The sequence below is a fragment of the Aspergillus pseudoviridinutans genome, assembly GCF_018340605.1.
Source record: "Aspergillus pseudoviridinutans IFM 55266 DNA, scaffold_1, whole genome shotgun sequence".
In the NCBI taxonomy this organism is placed as follows: Eukaryota; Fungi; Ascomycota; class Eurotiomycetes; order Eurotiales; family Aspergillaceae; genus Aspergillus; species Aspergillus pseudoviridinutans.
Window position 1 is genome coordinate 749,903 of NW_025091281.1, and position 17,593 is coordinate 767,495.

The window sequence follows — 17,593 nt, forward strand, 5'->3', positions numbered from 1 at the left end:
TGATCACTCCGATCTGACAATCTCATAGAAGTATCATACTTTGCACTATTCCAAGAACCCCTTCCCTCTGTTTCGGCGCCCTCTAAGTGGACCCACCATGGATGGAAATCCTGACATCTAATATCGCCATATTCGTCTTGGAAAGGGAAGGGGTGCTGGTTTTCGAAACCTAGCAATAATCGGCTTTCATCTGAATCGGTGGAAGCCTGTCTGGTTAATATCAACTTTCAAGTCGTCCCATCCAATGTCCATCAAACCCCTTGTTAGCGAGGATGGAGACTACCACATCTATGGGACTGCAGGGTCTGAATGGCCTGTCCTACGATCTATCACAATTCGACCATTACTTATCTCAGGCAGCTTCATACGCCCATGGTAACCCACACTTGCAGTACCCATCATTATCAAATGAAACGATATCTGGAATTAGTGACCAGTCAGAGCCTCCGGCGAAGCGGCTTCGCAGCTCTCCTTCGTACAATGCATTGAATCAATTGAATGGCGAGACGTCTAGTCCTGCCGCGATTACCCAACCATCAACAAGGCCTCAAGATGTCAATGGAGTTCTCAATAGAGTCGCTGGTGGATCTGAGAGCACGGATTCTATTACGCATGACTCCAATGAGGATACGAGTAATATACTTAGTGGCTCAGCTACCTCCGTGTCATTGATGTATGAACCCAGTCAGAAAAACTCAACTCCACCGTTAACTGTCAACAATGTGCCGTTCTCATCTTCTATTACGTCTGACTCTAGAGGGCTCAGTGGCAGTGCAGACTATGCCAGATATCGGCCAAGGTCGTCCATACCTTCTAAGCTCACAGCTGCCGTTTACGCTCAGCAGTGTGTTGCCGCAGCGTATGCATGCAGACTCAATCCCTACTCTCTACACAGGAAGGAACAGGAAGCATTACAGGATCATCTGTGCCATCTGCATGTCACAGCTTATCTGAATATACGAAACGGAATCCTACGCCTCTGGACGCGAAACCCAATGGTCAGTGTCACAAAAGATGAAGCTCTAGGCTGTGCCAAAGACTACCGGTGGATGGGATTGGCTTCGTTTGCCTACGAATGGCTTGTACGGAATGGATACATCAACTTTGGTTGCGTTGAAATACCACCGGCTCTAGTTGCCCCTAAAAAAGGAAGACGCAAGGACGGCCCTGTCATTGTTGTAATCGGGGCTGGAATGGCAGGACTGGGTTGCGCAAGACAATTGGAAGGTCTTTTCAAGCAATATCATGATCCATTGACCTCACCGCGGGTTATCGTATTGGAGGGCAGGCGGAGAATCGGAGGCCGTATTTATTCTCACCCTCTACGGAGCCTTCAGTCGTCGAAGTTAGCCCCAGGATTTGTGCCCAAGGCCGAGATGGGTGCGCAAATCATCGTCGGTTTCGAGCATGGGAATCCATTAGACCAGATAATTCGAGGGCAGTTGGCGCTACCCTATCACTTGTTACGTGATATATCGACTATCTATGACATCGACGGCTTGGCAGTCGATGAAGTTCAGGACGCGATGGATGAACGGCTGTATATTGATGTTCTTGACCGCTCCGGGCTCTACCGTCACAAGGCTGTTATTGTACCTACCGCCGAAGGAGATAGGGGATTGATAGACTCGGGCCGCGATTTGACAATGAGCGACGGTCTCACCGTAAGACAGTACGAAGAGGCTCGCGCGGCTGGTACCGTCGGGCTTTTGTTCCCGAATAAAAAGGTCCGACGAGGTGTGGGCCACAAAACAGCGGACATAAGGGCAACTGTGCCCCCTATGCCGACCGATCTTGGTCCCGCAGAAGAGCAGCCCGCAGCTCTTGCTTGTCAAGCCATGGGATGGAAACTGAAGGATGGGGTCTCTCCAACAGCATCTCTGAACCTAGATCCTGTTGCCAAAGCTTCAGGGCCACCAACTCTGGGCGCCGTAATGGACGAGGGAGTCAAGCAATATCAACGCATGCTTCCTCTTACACCCAAAGATATGCGATTGATCAACTGGCATTTTGCAAACCTGGAATACGCCAACGCTACCAATATCGGCAAACTCAGTCTCTCTGGCTGGGACCAAGATTTGGGCAACGAATTCGAAGGCGAGCATTCACAAGTCATCGGCGGCTATCAACAGGTACCCTATGGCTTGTGGTCGTTGCCCACGAAACTCGACGTTCGAACGAATAAGATCGTGAGCAAGATCGCCTATGATTCTACGGGCTCAGGGAAGCGGAAAACTGTGGTTCATTGTGAAGACGGCGAATCGTTCGTTGCAGATAAAATAGTCTTCACCGGGTCACTTGGTGTCTTGAAGCATGACTCTATAGAATTCTCGCCGCCCCTTCCTGATTGGAAGCGTGGAGCTATAGAAAGGCTCGGTTTCGGGGTCATGAACAAAGTGATACTCGTATTCGAGGAACCCTTCTGGGATACGGAGAGAGACATGTTTGGGCTGCTACGAGAACCCAAGAATCGAGACAGCATGGTGCAGGAGGACTATGCTGCCAATCGAGGCCGATTCTACCTTTTCTGGAACTGCATGAAAACAACCGGCCTCCCAGTTCTGATCGCCCTGATGGCTGGCGACGCAGCCCATCAGGCGGAGTGCACACCTGACGGGGAGATCATTGCGGAGGTGACGAGTCAGCTTCGGAATGTCTTCAAGCACGTCGCGGTGCCTGATCCGTTAGAGACCATCATCACGCGGTGGGCAACCGACAGATTCACTCGGGGAAGCTACTCTTACGTAGCCGCGCAGGCGCTGCCGGGTGACTACGACCTGATGGCAAAGCCAATTGGCAACCTACACTTCGCAGGAGAGGCCACATGCGGCACCCACCCGGCCACCGTCCACGGCGCCTATCTCTCCGGTCTGCGAGCCGCATCAGAGATCATCGAGTCCGTTCTCGGACCTATAGAGATCCCGAACCCACTGGTGCCCGAAAAGGGCAAGACAATCGAACTGGGCACACCAGTAGCAACAGCGCAAAAGAAAAACGAACCACCTTTCTCAAACGGTTTCCCCGCCCCCGTTTCCACACCAGCAGATCCAACCGACGCATCGGCACCTGCACGATCAAACAACTCCTTCTCCGGCGACACGGCTCTTCGACAGGCCTACGAACAAGCCATGTGGGCAGCCATCCACGCCGAGCTGGGCCCGCCCGAACCCCGACCCGCGCGAACAGGCCTCAACCCTTTCCTCCTCTACCAGAAGGACTACTGGGGTAAAGCCCGCGCCCAATGCGACGGAGCCAAACAAGCCACGACCAAGGACCCGAATGCCAAGGCGGCGCGCGACGAAATCCGACAGACGTTGGGCCTCATGTGGCGGCAGGCCAGCGAAGAGGAAAAACGGCCGTATATCGAACAGACGGAGGTAAACCGGCAGACCAACACGGAGATCTGGGATCGATGGAAGCAGAATACGAAGGAGTGGGAAAGGAAGTCGCGCGAGGTCAAGGAGCGGTGGTGCGCGGCCAATCCGTTCGAGACGTGGCAGCCGCCAGCGAAGAGGTGATGCCTAGACTCAGTATGAGTTACAGTTTATTTTTCTAATATCAAGGGGACACGGGTATGAAGGGGCTGGCGCTGGAAATGTGCTAAATATGGTCTGCTTATGTCTACTAATACTGAGACAGCGTTTTAGCTATGTAACAAAAGTATACTCCTAGATCGCTGCAGACAGAATTGATACTAGGCATCATTGCTCAAGCAGGATTATATTGATATCATCGGGGTTTTCCATGCACACGATGTACCGAAATCTAAGTCTGAATTCCAGCTTTGGGATTAATTCTATGTCTATTCTATGTGTAGAAGTAGATTCCCAGAAACGATCTCATCTAATCCCGAAGAGAGTCCCGTAGATGGTGGGACAAAAAAGTCATTAGGAAAATTGCAACAAACGCTGAAGTCTAGTGGAGAGAACCAACGCGCCCATGAGGGTCATAGAAAGGAGATATCAAGATGATATGTCGAGGTAGACGGGCAGGGAGGGGTTATAATGAGAGGCGGCGAGGCGTGGAGAAGGCGAGAAGAATGCGATGGCAGGATAGTGAAGATGCGACGATTCATTTAGAGAAGAGGGTTCGACCTGTATTCTGGAACGGCGCCGTTGGGGTCCTTCTTGACGTCGCCGTTGACCTCCTGAGCGGCGGGCTGGACAGTGGACTTATCGACGGACTTCTCGGCGGATACCGCGGCGTGCTCTTCCTCGGGGGCCCCGCCCTCGGCAATGAACTTTTCGGCCTCGAGAGCAGCAATGCAACCGGATCCTAACGAAGGGCAGTTAGTATTACAATCAAGCAGAAACTTGGAAATCGGTGGTCACAAACCTGCACTGGTGATAGCCTGGCGGTAACGCTTGTCCTGCACGTCACCACAAGCAAACACACCCTCGCGGCTGGTGTAGCTGGTGCCTGGCTTGGTGATGATGTATCCATCCTCATCGAGGTCGACTTGCCCCTTGACGAGGGCGGTGGCGGGGTCGTGACCGACAGCATAAAAGAGACCGTTGGCGTCGACAACCTCCTCCTCGCCGGTGATGGTGTTCTTGACTCTCAAGTGAGTCATCAGGCCGTTGGACTTCTTCTCCCCCAGCACCTCGGTGGCAACGGTGTTGAAGCGGACGGTCACCTTGGGATGAGCCAGCAGACGGTGGGCCATCGCCTTGCTGGCACGAAGCTTGTCACGACGGACGAGCACGGTAACGCTGCTGCCGTACTTGGCCAGGAACATGGCCTCTTCGGCAGCCGAGTCACCACCACCGATCACGTACAAAGGCTTGTTGCGGAAAATGGGCACCGCACCATCACAGACGGCGCAGGCGCTGATTCCATTCTGCCAGTAGGTCTCTTCGCCAGGCAAGTTCAGACGACGAGCATTGGCACCGGTGGCAATGATGACGGCATCCGCAGTACAAGCGGGCTCCTTATCAGGGCCATCGTTCCATTCTGTCCATAGCTTGAAAGGTCTCGAGGACAGGTCGACTCTGGAAATAGTCTGGGTGATCACCTCTGTGCCGAACCGGATGGACTGCTTGCGCATGTTATCCATCAGCTCCGCGCCACCAATGCCATCGGGGAACCCGGGGAAGTTCTCGATGTCGGTGGTAGTGGTGAGCTGACCGCCAGCTGCCGTGCCATTTGCCAGCATACCCTCATAGAGAATAGGGTTGAGTTCCGCTCTCGAAAGATAGATAGCAGCGGTGTGGGCAGCGGGGCCGGAGCCGATAACTATTGAGTGACACCACGTCAGCAACGGGGTACAACCAATTAAGCAGACAACTGAGAAATATTTTGGTTGCAGGAAGGGTAGATACTTACTGACAACTTTTGTGTGCACCATTCTGGAAGCGGAGGTTGAACTGACGCGCAACGGCGTCGATAACGAATTTGATAGAACCGAGGCAGGCGGGGAAGACTTTTGATGTAGCGAGGACGCGGCAGCGGCAGTCAGTCCAAGAGAGGATCGCAGAGAGGAGGAAATCCGACGAAAAGCGAAGGAAAACAGTTTGACGGTTTTTGTGAGGACTGGAGGGAAAAGAGTGTTGGAAAAAGGGGGGCAACGGGGGAGATCTTAAGCCAACTCAAAATCAGGAAAAGAAAGAGAACGATAAATGGCGAAAGAAAAGAAGAGGGGCTCAAGTATCGAAATCTGGTCTGGTCGGTATTAGTGATGGGGTTCTTATGCGGTTGGTTATGCGGTTCTTTTATGGTGGGGATGGAACAAAAAAAGTGGATCGACGGATTTGATTGATAATTAATGATGTGATCGAAGCACGGCGGCGAAGGATGCGATCAGTTGATAACAGAGGGATACTTACCTGATAGAAGCTTTCGGTAATTCCTCGCAAGACACTTGCTGATAGTCTCTCGGCGGCCGAAATCCTGGCAAATCCTGTCCTGCTTGAGCTCATCCAGAGCGTCGATTCTTAGGAATCAATCCCCGGCGAGACCAGGTCACGTGCCCATGCTTAGCAAGCAGCTGGCCGAGACTCTTTCATTATCACCACCATCACCATCACCATCGGGTTTGCAGATAAAATACTGCTGTAGCCTGCAGAGGTACACGGCTGATCTATAGCTCTGATAGCAGATTCGATTCCATTTTCGGTCTCACGAGACCATTCATACACATAACGGAGTACTGGGGCTGTTGCTGGCTGTTGCTGTCTCAGCTTCTCGAAGCATCTGCATATCTGATCCGCGCCACTTCATTACCTAAGCAAGTCTTCATAACTGCATGGTGCCTGGATTATCATCAAATGAGGACCTTTCGGGACCTTGCGTGGGACAACCAATTATGTACAAAATAACAAATTTAGGAAGCACACATGAGACGCGAAAAGTTCATAAGGCATTCAATCATTAGAATCGTGAGAGGTCATCGCACGTTCATACCAATCGTCCAAACCACTTCTTCTTCCGCTTGATTGTCTCCTCCGGCCCATCATTGACGGGCCCCAGTGCTGGTGCATGACCCATGCGGTCCATTTTCTCCGGCGGCCTCTCACCAGGCTCATCGAAATCACTTCCTGCATAGTCTTCTTCATAGTCAGGGTCATCATCGTAATCAGTATCCTCCACATCGCCAGGGACATTTTTGACGAAGCCACGCTCTTTCTTCCGCCCTACAGCCAGCCATTTCTTCCAACCTTTGGCAACTGGGTTGGCCGGGGGGTCGTATTCAGTGCCTTCATAACGCAGCATGGGCACAAGAAGCTTGTACGGCGTCGTGATACCTGATGGATCTTGTGGGTTGAGCTCCAGGTTGAGCGTGATAGCTAGACCCTTTTCCAGGTTCACATATGCGCCTACCCCGTCATCCCCCCTTTTTGCAGCTTTCTTGGCTGCCTTTTGGCTTAACGTCGTAGGGCGACGGTGGAAGGGGCCCGGGCGAAATTCTGGTTCGGGAGCAGGGAAATAGCTGCCTTCGGCCTCTGCGGGAGGAAATGGTCCGTCCATACTCATTCGGCGATTAGGTGTATTTCCAAGATTGAATTCTTTTGTCGGTGGAGGTCCACGCAGCGAGAGCCGTCGCAGCAAGCCACCCTGAGGTCTGTCACCTCGCCCTAAGGACAGAGTTCTTTGCAGTTTACCCGGACGCGGCTCCTCAGCCGGTGGAGGCGCCTCTTCGGATTCGGGCGAACCTGGAGGTGTGGAACCTATCTTCAGTCAGAGATTGATATCTCATATAAAATGGGACATCGGCTCACCTGGTTGATACTCTCGGATTGCGCACCAATTCCGGCGTGGAAGTAAGCGCTTGTTGTTACGCGGCTTGCTGTTGACGTCGTGCGTGAAGATGGGAATCATGTCTTCATCTGTGTTCGTGTCCAAGTGGTGAACGTGGTTGCGCTTGTTCAGCATGTCCGATACCATTTCGGTTTCTGGCATGTCTGCAATCGCAGAAGATATGATATTCGGCATGTATCGGTAATCCTTGTCTTTGGGCAGGGTTAACTTGGGATTGGAGTAGAATTGTCCGATAGCTGCCAGATGGACATCGCCGCTGGAGCGTCATGTTAGCTACCTCCAATTCACTGCCCAGGAGCATATCCTCACCTCAAGATGGTCACCCGAACGGACTTTTCTGCTGCAAGGTCTTGAAGGTCCTCAAGCAGATAAGTGCGTTCGGCTTTGTGGTGTTTAGCCGTCCAGTGATCGTCGAATATCTCTACCTTACTGCCATTCTTGTTCACGAAACCTCCAAAAATCCCGGCTTTCCCCAGCGACTTGCGACTATTGAGAATATTTTTGAGCATCGCCTGTGTTAAAATGTCAGAGACACAACTCATGTCATGGTGGGTTTGCGAGAGTACAGACCATTCTTGGGTATGCGACGGGAACGCTCGAGAGCACTATCAGATGCTTTGTTTCTCCACGGACAATCTCGCGGTGGCATCGGTCCCAGATCAAATCACATGTCTGCTCGCTGAGTATCTCGTCGCTCTGAAAGATTGGTCAGCGTCTGCCCTTCTCCCGACCATCAAGAGAGCATATTCTTCTTACCAGTCGCTCTGTCCTGCAATCCAACCCCAGAAAAGCTATTTCCTTGCCCATTGACATGAACACGTTTCGACTTCGCTGGTTGATGTAGGGTCCCAGCTGCGCGCCAAGCAGCCAGCTAGGCTCATCTGCCTCTGTCTCTTCGTTGACACTGTGATGCTGGAAGAGCAGATAATACTTGAACGCTATTCTACCCAGTCCTGAAATCACTGGTGTAGCCATGAACTCGTCCGGATACGACCCGAAGCCTTCAATGATGTCGTGATCGTTCCAGATGTTAACCATTGGGATTTGGGAATTGGCCAGAGAGAAAAGTCCCTGTGAGAACCAAGCCGAATAGTTCTCGAGGTAGAAACTTTCTATCTCCGCTCGAAATTCTCGGTCAAATGGCGTGTCGTACTTGTCATTCAGGTTCTTTATCTTGATCCATTCTTGGAATCGGGGCGATTCCACCATAACTTTGTCATTAAAGATCTGGTCACCGCCGCCAACCATGACGTGGAAAGGGCGAGTCTGATGCTCATTCAATACGTCGCGCCACAGAGGGTCAGGACCGCAGAATTTGTTGGAATCCACTCCTAGGCTGAAGCCATTGCAGCTATGGAACATAATATTCATAGACTGCCCTCTGGCCGGTACCCAGAATCCCAGGGCCGGTCCGTGGTTCAGGCGGTACGCGATTCGTTGTTGCGTCTCGCCCAGTTCAATTTCAATGTTGAACCTCCAGAATGTGACATCTCGAGCTGAGTCGGCGTACAAGCGCGCTCCGGGAACTTCTTTGTATGCTCCCACTGTTTCTCCGTCCACTGAGTGAAGCCTGTTGGCGGGGATCGACTGTTTGACGCCGTCACTATTGTAGTCCAGGTTACTAGGGGACATCTCGTAGACTCCGTCGTCATTCTCCACGAATGACAAGTCCACTCCTTCCTCGGTATGGTCAATTGGCTTGACATAAAGCGGCCTGCCGTCCCTACCCAGCTTCATGAGACCTGCTGTGGGATCGACGTACTCTGGTGCAAGCTGAGCGCCACTGACTTCGACAGGCGGAGGCGGCAGGAGATCCGTCGGCTGCGAAAATAATCTCAGAGTGGGCGGTGGCTCATAGGAAGACCGTGAATCTTTGGTAACAATCATAATACTACCTCTCCAAGTCTCCTTGTCGAAAGGGCCGTTTGGTCCGTCAATACTGACTCGTTTCAGTCCTGTGTAGCGGAGCAGAGGGCCACATTTCAGGAAGATCGGTGGCTGGAAGCACTTATTCTCTGCGTGGATTCTGTGGTTAGTGGACTGGAAAAAGGGAGAATATGGGACCGGATAAATGAAAGAGCCCCCCAATGCTGGGTCAAACCACTTACCTGTCAACTTTTGAACAGGCTTCTGATAGGCGTTGGGGAGAGCTCTGCTCTTCCTGCGATTACTGCCACCACCTTCCCACCAGGCTTTGCTTCGGTCAACGTCGAGATGTTGAAAGTCGAAGTCTGAAGCACCGAGTCGAGCAACCGGTGCGTTCCTCCACTCTGAAAGTGGAGGAGGCGTTGGCGGAGGCACATTGAACGAAACAGTGTTTCTCTTGGGCTTTGTGTGTGAACCTAAATCGTCCTGGGAAAGATCATTCAGTACAGCATTATATGTATTTGTGATCAGGTGTTCTGGTTGCTGGAAAGCTATTCCTTGTGCATAAGGATCAGTTCCCCCGGGGCCCCTCTGGGGTGCTCGACTCTGTTGGACCCGAGAATCAGCATATGGTTGTGAGTGCTGCATCTGAGCCACACTCGGCATTGCATGGTCTTTCTGTGATTGCCCAAGTACCGCAGGAAGATCTCTCCCATCTCGAGACGAGTTAGGATCTCTCGTGGTGTTCATGGTATGACCTGCGGGTCTGTTTGTCACCGACACAGATCGCCTGGGAACGCTGCCGTGATTCAAAATAGCCCCCGTCAGGGGCTTTGTATTGCTAATCTTCGAGGGTTGCATCTCAGGAGCGACCAATAGGGCTGGTGGTGCGGGCTTTTGGGCGCTAGACTTTGCCCGTCTTGGAGGTCCCTGGTCACGGGCAATCGTCGCTTCATGCCCCTGGTGAACAGCGTTCTGGCCAATGCTTTGTTTGGTGTTTCGGGTCCGATCCTCCTGCTCTCCTTGGCTGACATCCCGCTGTGAGACTGATTGCTGAGGCAACCTACTTCCAATTGGGCCTGCGGCTGAGTTGCTGTCTGTAGACTGTGGGAGAGAGGCGTTTCGATTTTCTGCCTCCATCTGTTGACGTGCCAATCGTTCTTTGAGCTTCATCTCGGCCTCCAAGACGCGCGCTCTTTTTTCCTCTTTGCTAATCCCATTCAACGTAACTTCAAGCTTTTGAAGAGGGGATCTATCTGGGGCCCAGTCATGCTGCTTAGTCGTTGAAGACCGTAACGTGCTAGATCGACTCAGCGGCGATATTTGGTTGACAGAGTCTACCGGCGACGTCGCTTTGCCGTTCTCCATTTGCCTCGCTGATCCCGAGGCAGCAGCTTCTGGGTTGGTTGGACGTCTCGTAGACGCTCCATTTCCTTTGATGGAAGGAGAGGAGGATGTAAGATAATCTTCCGGTGGGATTATGTTACCCTCTGGGCGGTTATGAGCTCTTGCAGAAAATGAACTGGAAACCTGTCTTCTCTTTGTTGCAGCAGAATTGCTGCGGTAAGGATGCGACTGGCCATGGGCCTCTGGATTTCTTAACATGTGCTTGTCATTGTGCAAATAGTCCATATGGGCAGTTCTGATATTATCATCCTGATGCTGAGCTTCGTTGGGACGCATCTGTTGAGGTGACATGGAGTCTCTATCGATAGGTCTTCGATAGGCTGCTGTAGCCATTCTGCGACTCGGTTGTAGGCAGGAGCAACTCTTAAATATCCGTACTCGAGAGCATGATAATTAAGTACCTACACCTGAATGACGATTGTCAAATCCGTTCCGAAGAATTGTATCAGGGGGGTAAAACGACTGCGAGTTTTACGAGAACTAAAGACATACCTCCACAGTGAATTGCCTGCGATTGACCTCTCACTTTAGGATTGCAATCAAGACGGAGAAAACGAATGTGTTGGCGGTGGTACCGTAGAAGATAGACGAACCAGTAGAGAAAGAACTCTATCCTGGGCCTGTACGCCTATTCGAAATTACGTCTGAGCCCCGAGGCTGTGGAATGGCGGGACAAGTTCGGCGCTGGTTGTGATAATGAAGTATACAGATGTGGAGTATACAAGAAAACAATGGAGGATCTCAATGCAGAGAGTGAGCTATGGAGCTTTACAGAAGGAAAAAAGGAAAAGGATTAAGGGAATAGAAGATGACGGAATGATAAGAGTAAAATGTGATATGGAGTAATGCACAATAATGATATTATGCCTTTTGCAAGATTGATCGTGCAGCGCCAGTCCGGTATGGATTTAGATTTAAACCTGGTGGCTGGCAACTTGATTTACTCGCCCAGCCCTCTTTTCGACTCCTTCGCCGCGGGGCTGTTGTTGGACTACGACCTGGACGGACCTGCAGCAGAATCAACACTGCCAGGCACCACCGATCTTCTATTAAGGGATCCTTGACCCTTTCACTGTGTCTCCAATACTGGTGATCATGGTTCGTGTCCGCAGCACTGCCTTATTAAGAACGTGCTCAAAATATAGACAATGGGATTGGATGATCCGTATGCCTCGCTGCTCTGACAGCTGCCCAATTTTGTCCTAAGAACAACGATCCTGTGGCAGTCAGACTATATACGTCTAATTGAAGCTGGATGTGCCACGAAAAAGAATAGTCAGTGTTCTGCTGTAGGAACTCAGGTCCCTCCGTCTTGGTTAGACTAGGGGTTAAGAATTGAGTGTTCTGGTGCCACAAATTTATAGAAGCATCCAAGGCATTCAAGCGCGAAGGTCGCTTCGCCATTTCCAGGAATTGGATGCAGCAAGAGTGACAGTGGCTGTCGGCCACTTAGTCTTTGACAAGGGTCTACGCAATCGGAACGTGGTCTTTCGGACTGGTTAAGATTCGAATGAGCTGCCTATGGAGGTTTATGATAGATGGTGGCCCACCAATGCATGTAGGGAGGTATTATTCTACAGAATTAGTATTTAGTATGCGGGTAGCTTTCTTTCATCTGAAATCAATAAAAGTCAATACAGTCTGTATTTTGGCCTGCTAGAGATCATTTTGCCGCGGTCGCATACCCGTCTCTTTGTCTACTCTTTCTTGGTGGTGAAAGCCCCCTTGCTGAGGGCCCCCGAATGGAGAGGTAGATCAGCTTGAATAGGCGACACTTGTAGTCAAAATAGTTAAATGCCTCTTAACTCCGCAACTACCTTTTCTCGGTCATCGACACTGACAACGCTGGCATTTTCATGAAGCACGGACTGATGTTCAAATTCTTCTTCTTCTCCTTATTATTATCATTACTTGTTACTAAATAACCTGGACTTGGAAAGTCCTCTCTGCGATACCTGATCTTTTTCTGAGTGGATCTTGTTGGCTCCCCGTTCATGGCAGCCAATTCGTTCTCCTTTATTCCGCCTCACTGAGAGGACATTTTTCCTTTTGTTCAGTTCAATAAGACGTCCTACCCATTCAAGATGCGATTTCTTGGGAGTACAGCTCTAGTCTTGAGCTTCATCTCTGCAGCCACTGCAAACGTCCAGCCTCGATCCTACGATACCCACGAGTTCTTCGCTCTCCACCTCGACGACTCCGCTTCGCCATCCCATGTCGCTCAGCTCCTGGGAGCTCGCCATGAAGGTCAAATCGGAGAACTCGCAAACCACCACACGTTCTCGATACCCCGGGAGAGCAGCTCAGACTTAGACGCATTGCTGGAGCGTGCTCGTGCTTCGAGGAAGATTCGGCGGCGTTCGAGAGACGAGGCCACGTCGCAAGAGCAGGACAACGATGCACTGGGTGGAATTCTCTGGTCACAGAAGCTGGCACCTAAGAAGCGTTTAGTGAAGCGAGCACCACCGCCGGAGAAGCTTGCGAGAGCTTTCGCGACCGGCAAAGAGGACCCAGTAGCTGCCCAAGCTCAGAAGCGAATCGCCTCCACGCTCGGGATTGCGGATCCCATCTTTAATGGACAGTGGCACTTGTTTAATACCGTACAGCTCGGTCATGATCTTAACGTCACTGGTGTATGGATGGAAGGCATAACTGGAAAAGGTGTCACAACGGCGGTGGTCGATGACGGATTGGATATGTACAGCAATGACCTTAAGCCGAACTACTTTCCCGAAGGCTCTTACGATTTCAATGATCAGACCCCAGAACCTAGGCCACGACTTATTGAGGACAAACATGGTACAAGATGCGCCGGTGAGATTGCAGCAGCACGAAACGACGTTTGTGGAGTCGGCGTTGCATACGACAGCAGGATTGCTGGGGTCCGGATTCTCTCTAAGCCTATCGACGACGCTGACGAGGCGAAGGCCATCAACTTCGCTTATCAGCAAAACGATATTTTCTCGTGTTCTTGGGGTCCTCCCGATGATGGCGCGACCATGGAAGGTCCTGGCATTCTGATCAAGCGGGCCTTTGTCAATGGCGTCCAGAATGGGCGCGGCGGGAAGGGCTCGATATTCGTATTTGCTGCTGGGAACGGTGCAAGCTACGACGATAATTGCAACTTCGACGGCTATACGAATAGCATTTACAGTATCACTGTGGGTGCTATTGACAGGGAAGGGAAACACCCTAGCTATTCCGAGTCTTGCTCCGCACAGTTAGTGGTAGCTTACAGCAGTGGCTCGAGCGACGCCATCCACACCACCGACGTTGGAACTGACAAATGTTACTCTCTGCACGGTGGAACATCGGCGGCAGGACCTTTGGCCGCGGGGGCCGTAGCGCTGGCTCTTAGCGCTCGTCCAGAACTAACATGGCGCGATGCGCAATATCTCATGGTGGAAACGGCCGTCCCGGTTCATGAAGACGACGGTAGCTGGCAGGTCACCAAGACTGGAAGGAAGTTCAGTCATGATTGGGGCTATGGCAAAGTTGATGCGTACGCCCTGGTCCAGAAGGCCAAGACCTGGGAGCTGGTGAAGCCGCAAGCCTGGTTCCACTCCCCTTGGCTCCGTGTGCAGCACAAAGTGCCTCAAGGCGAGCAGGGTCTAGCCAGTTCGTACGAGGTGACTGAGCAGATGATGAAGAATGCGAACATTGCGAGGTTGGAGCACGTTACTGTGACCATGAATGTCAATCATACACGCCGTGGTGATCTTAGTGTCGAGCTACGCAGTCCAGAAGGCATTGTCAGCCATCTGAGCACCCCAAGACGGGCGGATAATGAAAAAGCGGGCTATGTCGACTGGACTTTCATGACTGTTGCTCATTGGTAAGTAGTCTTTCTTCTGCAGTTGGCGATTTTGAGATTCTAACCACCTTTTTTTCCCCTGCAGGGGTGAGTCCGGTGTGGGAAGATGGACTGTAATTGTCAAAGATACCAACGTGAATGAGTACACCGGAGAGTTTATTGATTGGCGACTGAATCTCTGGGGAGAGGCTATCGATGGCGCCAACCAAAAGCCTCATCCCTTTCCCGATGAGCATGACGACGATCACAGCATCGAGGATGCTATTGTGGCTACCACCACTGTGGAGACAGGACCTACCAAGACCGGTGCCCCGGACTCGACGGACGACACCATCAATCGTCCTGTAAACGCAAAGCCCACCGAAACTCAGACACCATCGCCCGCCCAGACGACCGCAACCGAGCTAGCTCCTCCGGCCGAGACCAGGCCGGCCGCCACGGCGACGTCTTCTCCCACACCTACTGCTGCGTCGGACAGCTTCTTGCCCAGCTTCATGCCCACATTCGGCGCTTCCAAGAGGACGCAAGTCTGGATCTATGCCGCCATCGGGTCCATTATTGTGTTCTGTATTGGTCTCGGGATCTACTTCCAGGTCCAGCGGCGCAAGCGCATTCTCAATAACCCGCGTGACGACTATGATTTCGAAATGATCGAGGACGAGGACGCGCTCAACGCCGCCAACGGGCGTTCCGGTCGCACCCAGCGCCGAGGCGGCGAACTGTACAATGCCTTTGCGGGGGAAAGCGACGAGGAACCTTTGTTCAGCGACAACGATGATGAGCCTTACAGAGACCGGGCTCTGAGTGAGGATCGTCTTCGCGACACCTCGAGCGATGGCCATAGTCCGAGACACGGCGATCACTGATGCATTTACCCTTTTGTTTACTGTGGAAATTCCCTTTTGGATTTTCTGTTTCAGTACATAGTAGGCGTTTTAATTTATCTCCAATGCGATTCAGCCTGGTGCTGAATGAAAGATCTGTATATAATCATTTTCTGAAGAACAACAACTCAATCATGAACATAATTGGAGATAATACATGGCTAGGAGTAAATAAGACCGACGATGGTTTTGGGAGATGGAGTGGTGATTAATCATGGTCCCATGGATAAAATCGAAGGGCTGGATGCTCCTCTAGCCTTGGCCGATGACGCTGTGGTTCTCCAGCTCCCCGGCTGCTCCACTAAGCAGATTGATGGCTCCTGCGCAACTCTCCATCATCAGCTACCACCAACCAGCACCCGATAAGATATATTCACATATTTCTCGTTTACCATCGGACTCTCGATACCTATAGTTTCTTGGGTCTTTATTCATCAGGTCCCCACCAGACAGTGTCAGTGCAACAACGCCGTAGGCCAAGACACCGCCGGACGGGAGCCCCTCGATGGATCAGCACGACGACTTCGATAGCGTCTCGTGGAGACAGGACCCAGAGAGCGACGTCTCTCGGCCCACCACATCAGGGACAGATGCGGAAGAATCGCAAGGATACAATCGTGATACCAATGGCAAGCGGAGGATGAGTTCAGTTCACGAAGACCCGCCTCAGGCCGGGCCGCTGGCGGACGCTGTGGACCTGGCGGGTATCGGGGATGGGGTACTGGAATGTCGAGTCGACTCCCCGTTGAAGGAGAACGATGGAACTAAGGATGCGTACATTTCGTATCTCGTCACTACACATGTGGGTTACTTTCTTTCTCATCAGGGCGGCCTGTGCCCGTTTGCCGGCTGCCTGGCAGGAGATGCATACGAATGAGGTGTTGACAACATGATAAAATGCAGACCGATTTCAAGTCCTTTCAGAAGCCAGACTTTGCTGTGCGGAGGCGATTTACCGATTTCTTTTTTCTGTACAAGACGCTTTACCGGGAATATCCTGCCTGCGCGGTCCCGCCGCTGCCGGAGAAGCATAAGATGGAGTACGTGACGGGAGATCGTTTCGGGCCGGAGTTCACTACTCGTCGCGCTTGGTCGTTACATCGGTTCTTGAAGCGCCTGACATTGCATCCTGTCCTTCGTCGAGCTCCGTTGCTCGCTATTTTCCTTGAATCACCAGACTGGAATGCGCACATGCGACTGCACACTACCCGCACCTCGACGGGCAACTCGGATGGTAGCGGCACGGGGATTTTTGACAACTTCACTGACACGTTTGTCAATGCATTCACAAAGGTTCACAAGCCAGACCGCCGATTCATCGAGGTCAAGGAGAAGGCCGACAAGCTGGATGAGGATCTCAACCATGTTGAGAAGATCGTCGCCCGAGTAGCGCGTCGGGAGAGCGACCTCGAGGCAGACTACAACGATCTTGCAACGCAATTCCGGAAACTTGTGCCCCTCGAGCCGGATGTCGAGGTCCCGCTACAGATCTTCGCGGCATCGGTGGAGGAGACCGCGCGGGGGTTCAAAACGCTCAAAGACCACACGGATCAGAACTACCTGGGCTCTCTACGGGATATGGAAGCGTACATTGTTTCCCTCAAAGCCCTCCTCAAGACCCGCGAGCAGAAACAACTCGACTTTGAAGCGCTGGTCGATTATCGCAACAAAGCGGTGGCTGAGCGGGACTCGCTTGCCGCCAACCCATCTTCCTACTACGCCTCTAACCCTCTAACTTCATCGCCTGCCTCGTTCATCCGCTCCAAGATGGAAGACATGCGCGGGGTCGACCACGAACAGTCGCGTCGGGAGCGCGTCCGGAAGCTGGAGCTGCGCATCGACGAGCTCACCCGGGAGGTGGAATCGGCCAAGACCACATCAGAGATGTTCGATGAGGAGGTTGTCCGCGAAGTAGCCGACTTTGAACGGATAAAGGCGGTTGAGTTTCGAGATACGCTGGGGGCTCTTGCTGAAAAGAACATCGACTTTTTCCAGGGTGTGATTAATACGTGGGAGAGATTCGTTGCTGAAATGGACGGAGACCTTGATAACGATCCCGAGGCGTCAGAAGGTGGTCGCGGGGAGGGGGTGGCAGCGTAGAGAGAAAGGGAACTGTGAGGGCACTGGACAGGTCTTGCATTACTTTGTTTACTTCGTTTCTTTACAAGGCAGCGATTCTTGTTACTTGGTAGTCACCGGAGGGTGTACTTTCTTGTCTGTTCAGTGACAGCTCTTGCGGGTGTATAGTTTGGTAGTTATCAGTCAGTCCCATGCCGTACCCTCAAATCAATACATACACATCTAGGCCAATTCCTGCACGCCGGGTAGAAGAACTCTGAATATCGTAAGGCCAGACCCACACCCG

The 17,593-nt window shown here is 52.0% G+C and overlaps 5 protein-coding genes across 5 annotated transcripts; 3 read left to right on the plus strand and 2 right to left on the minus strand.

Annotated features, from left to right (window-relative positions):
- Positions 1-272: 272 nt before the first annotated feature.
- aof2 (putative lysine-specific histone demethylase Aof2) lies at positions 273-3,518 on the plus strand (the record flags this gene model as incomplete). Its single annotated transcript, XM_043296592.1, has 1 exon — positions 273-3,518. One exon carries the CDS (start codon positions 273-275, stop codon positions 3,516-3,518), a length of 3,246 nt encoding a protein of 1,081 aa, XP_043152527.1.
- A 557-nt stretch (positions 3,519-4,075) lies between these two features.
- Positions 4,076-5,347, minus strand: trr1 (thioredoxin-disulfide reductase TRR1; the record flags this gene model as incomplete). Its single annotated transcript, XM_043296593.1, has 3 exons — positions 4,076-4,275; positions 4,336-5,235; positions 5,326-5,347. 3 exons carry the CDS (start codon positions 5,345-5,347, stop codon positions 4,076-4,078), a joined length of 1,122 nt encoding a protein of 373 aa, XP_043152528.1.
- Positions 5,348-6,396: 1,049 nt separating this feature from the next.
- On the minus strand, positions 6,397-10,863 carry Asppvi_000285 (uncharacterized protein; the record flags this gene model as incomplete). Its single annotated transcript, XM_043296594.1, has 5 exons — positions 6,397-7,166; positions 7,218-7,513; positions 7,567-7,769; positions 7,828-7,953; positions 8,014-10,863. 5 exons carry the CDS (start codon positions 10,861-10,863, stop codon positions 6,397-6,399), a joined length of 4,245 nt encoding a protein of 1,414 aa, XP_043152529.1.
- A 1,751-nt stretch (positions 10,864-12,614) lies between these two features.
- On the plus strand, positions 12,615-15,210 carry kexB (kexin kexB; the record flags this gene model as incomplete). The annotated part of the gene is made up of 2 exons (XM_043296595.1): positions 12,615-14,365; positions 14,430-15,210. The coding sequence occupies 2 exons, from the start codon at positions 12,615-12,617 to the stop codon at positions 15,208-15,210; spliced, it is 2,532 nt and encodes an 843-aa protein (XP_043152530.1).
- Positions 15,211-15,733: 523 nt separating this feature from the next.
- Asppvi_000287 (sorting nexin-4) lies at positions 15,734-17,328 on the plus strand (the record flags this gene model as incomplete). Its single annotated transcript, XM_043296596.1, has 2 exons — positions 15,734-16,030; positions 16,132-17,328. 2 exons carry the CDS (start codon positions 15,734-15,736, stop codon positions 17,326-17,328), a joined length of 1,494 nt encoding a protein of 497 aa, XP_043152531.1.
- Positions 17,329-17,593: the final 265 nt, after the last annotated feature.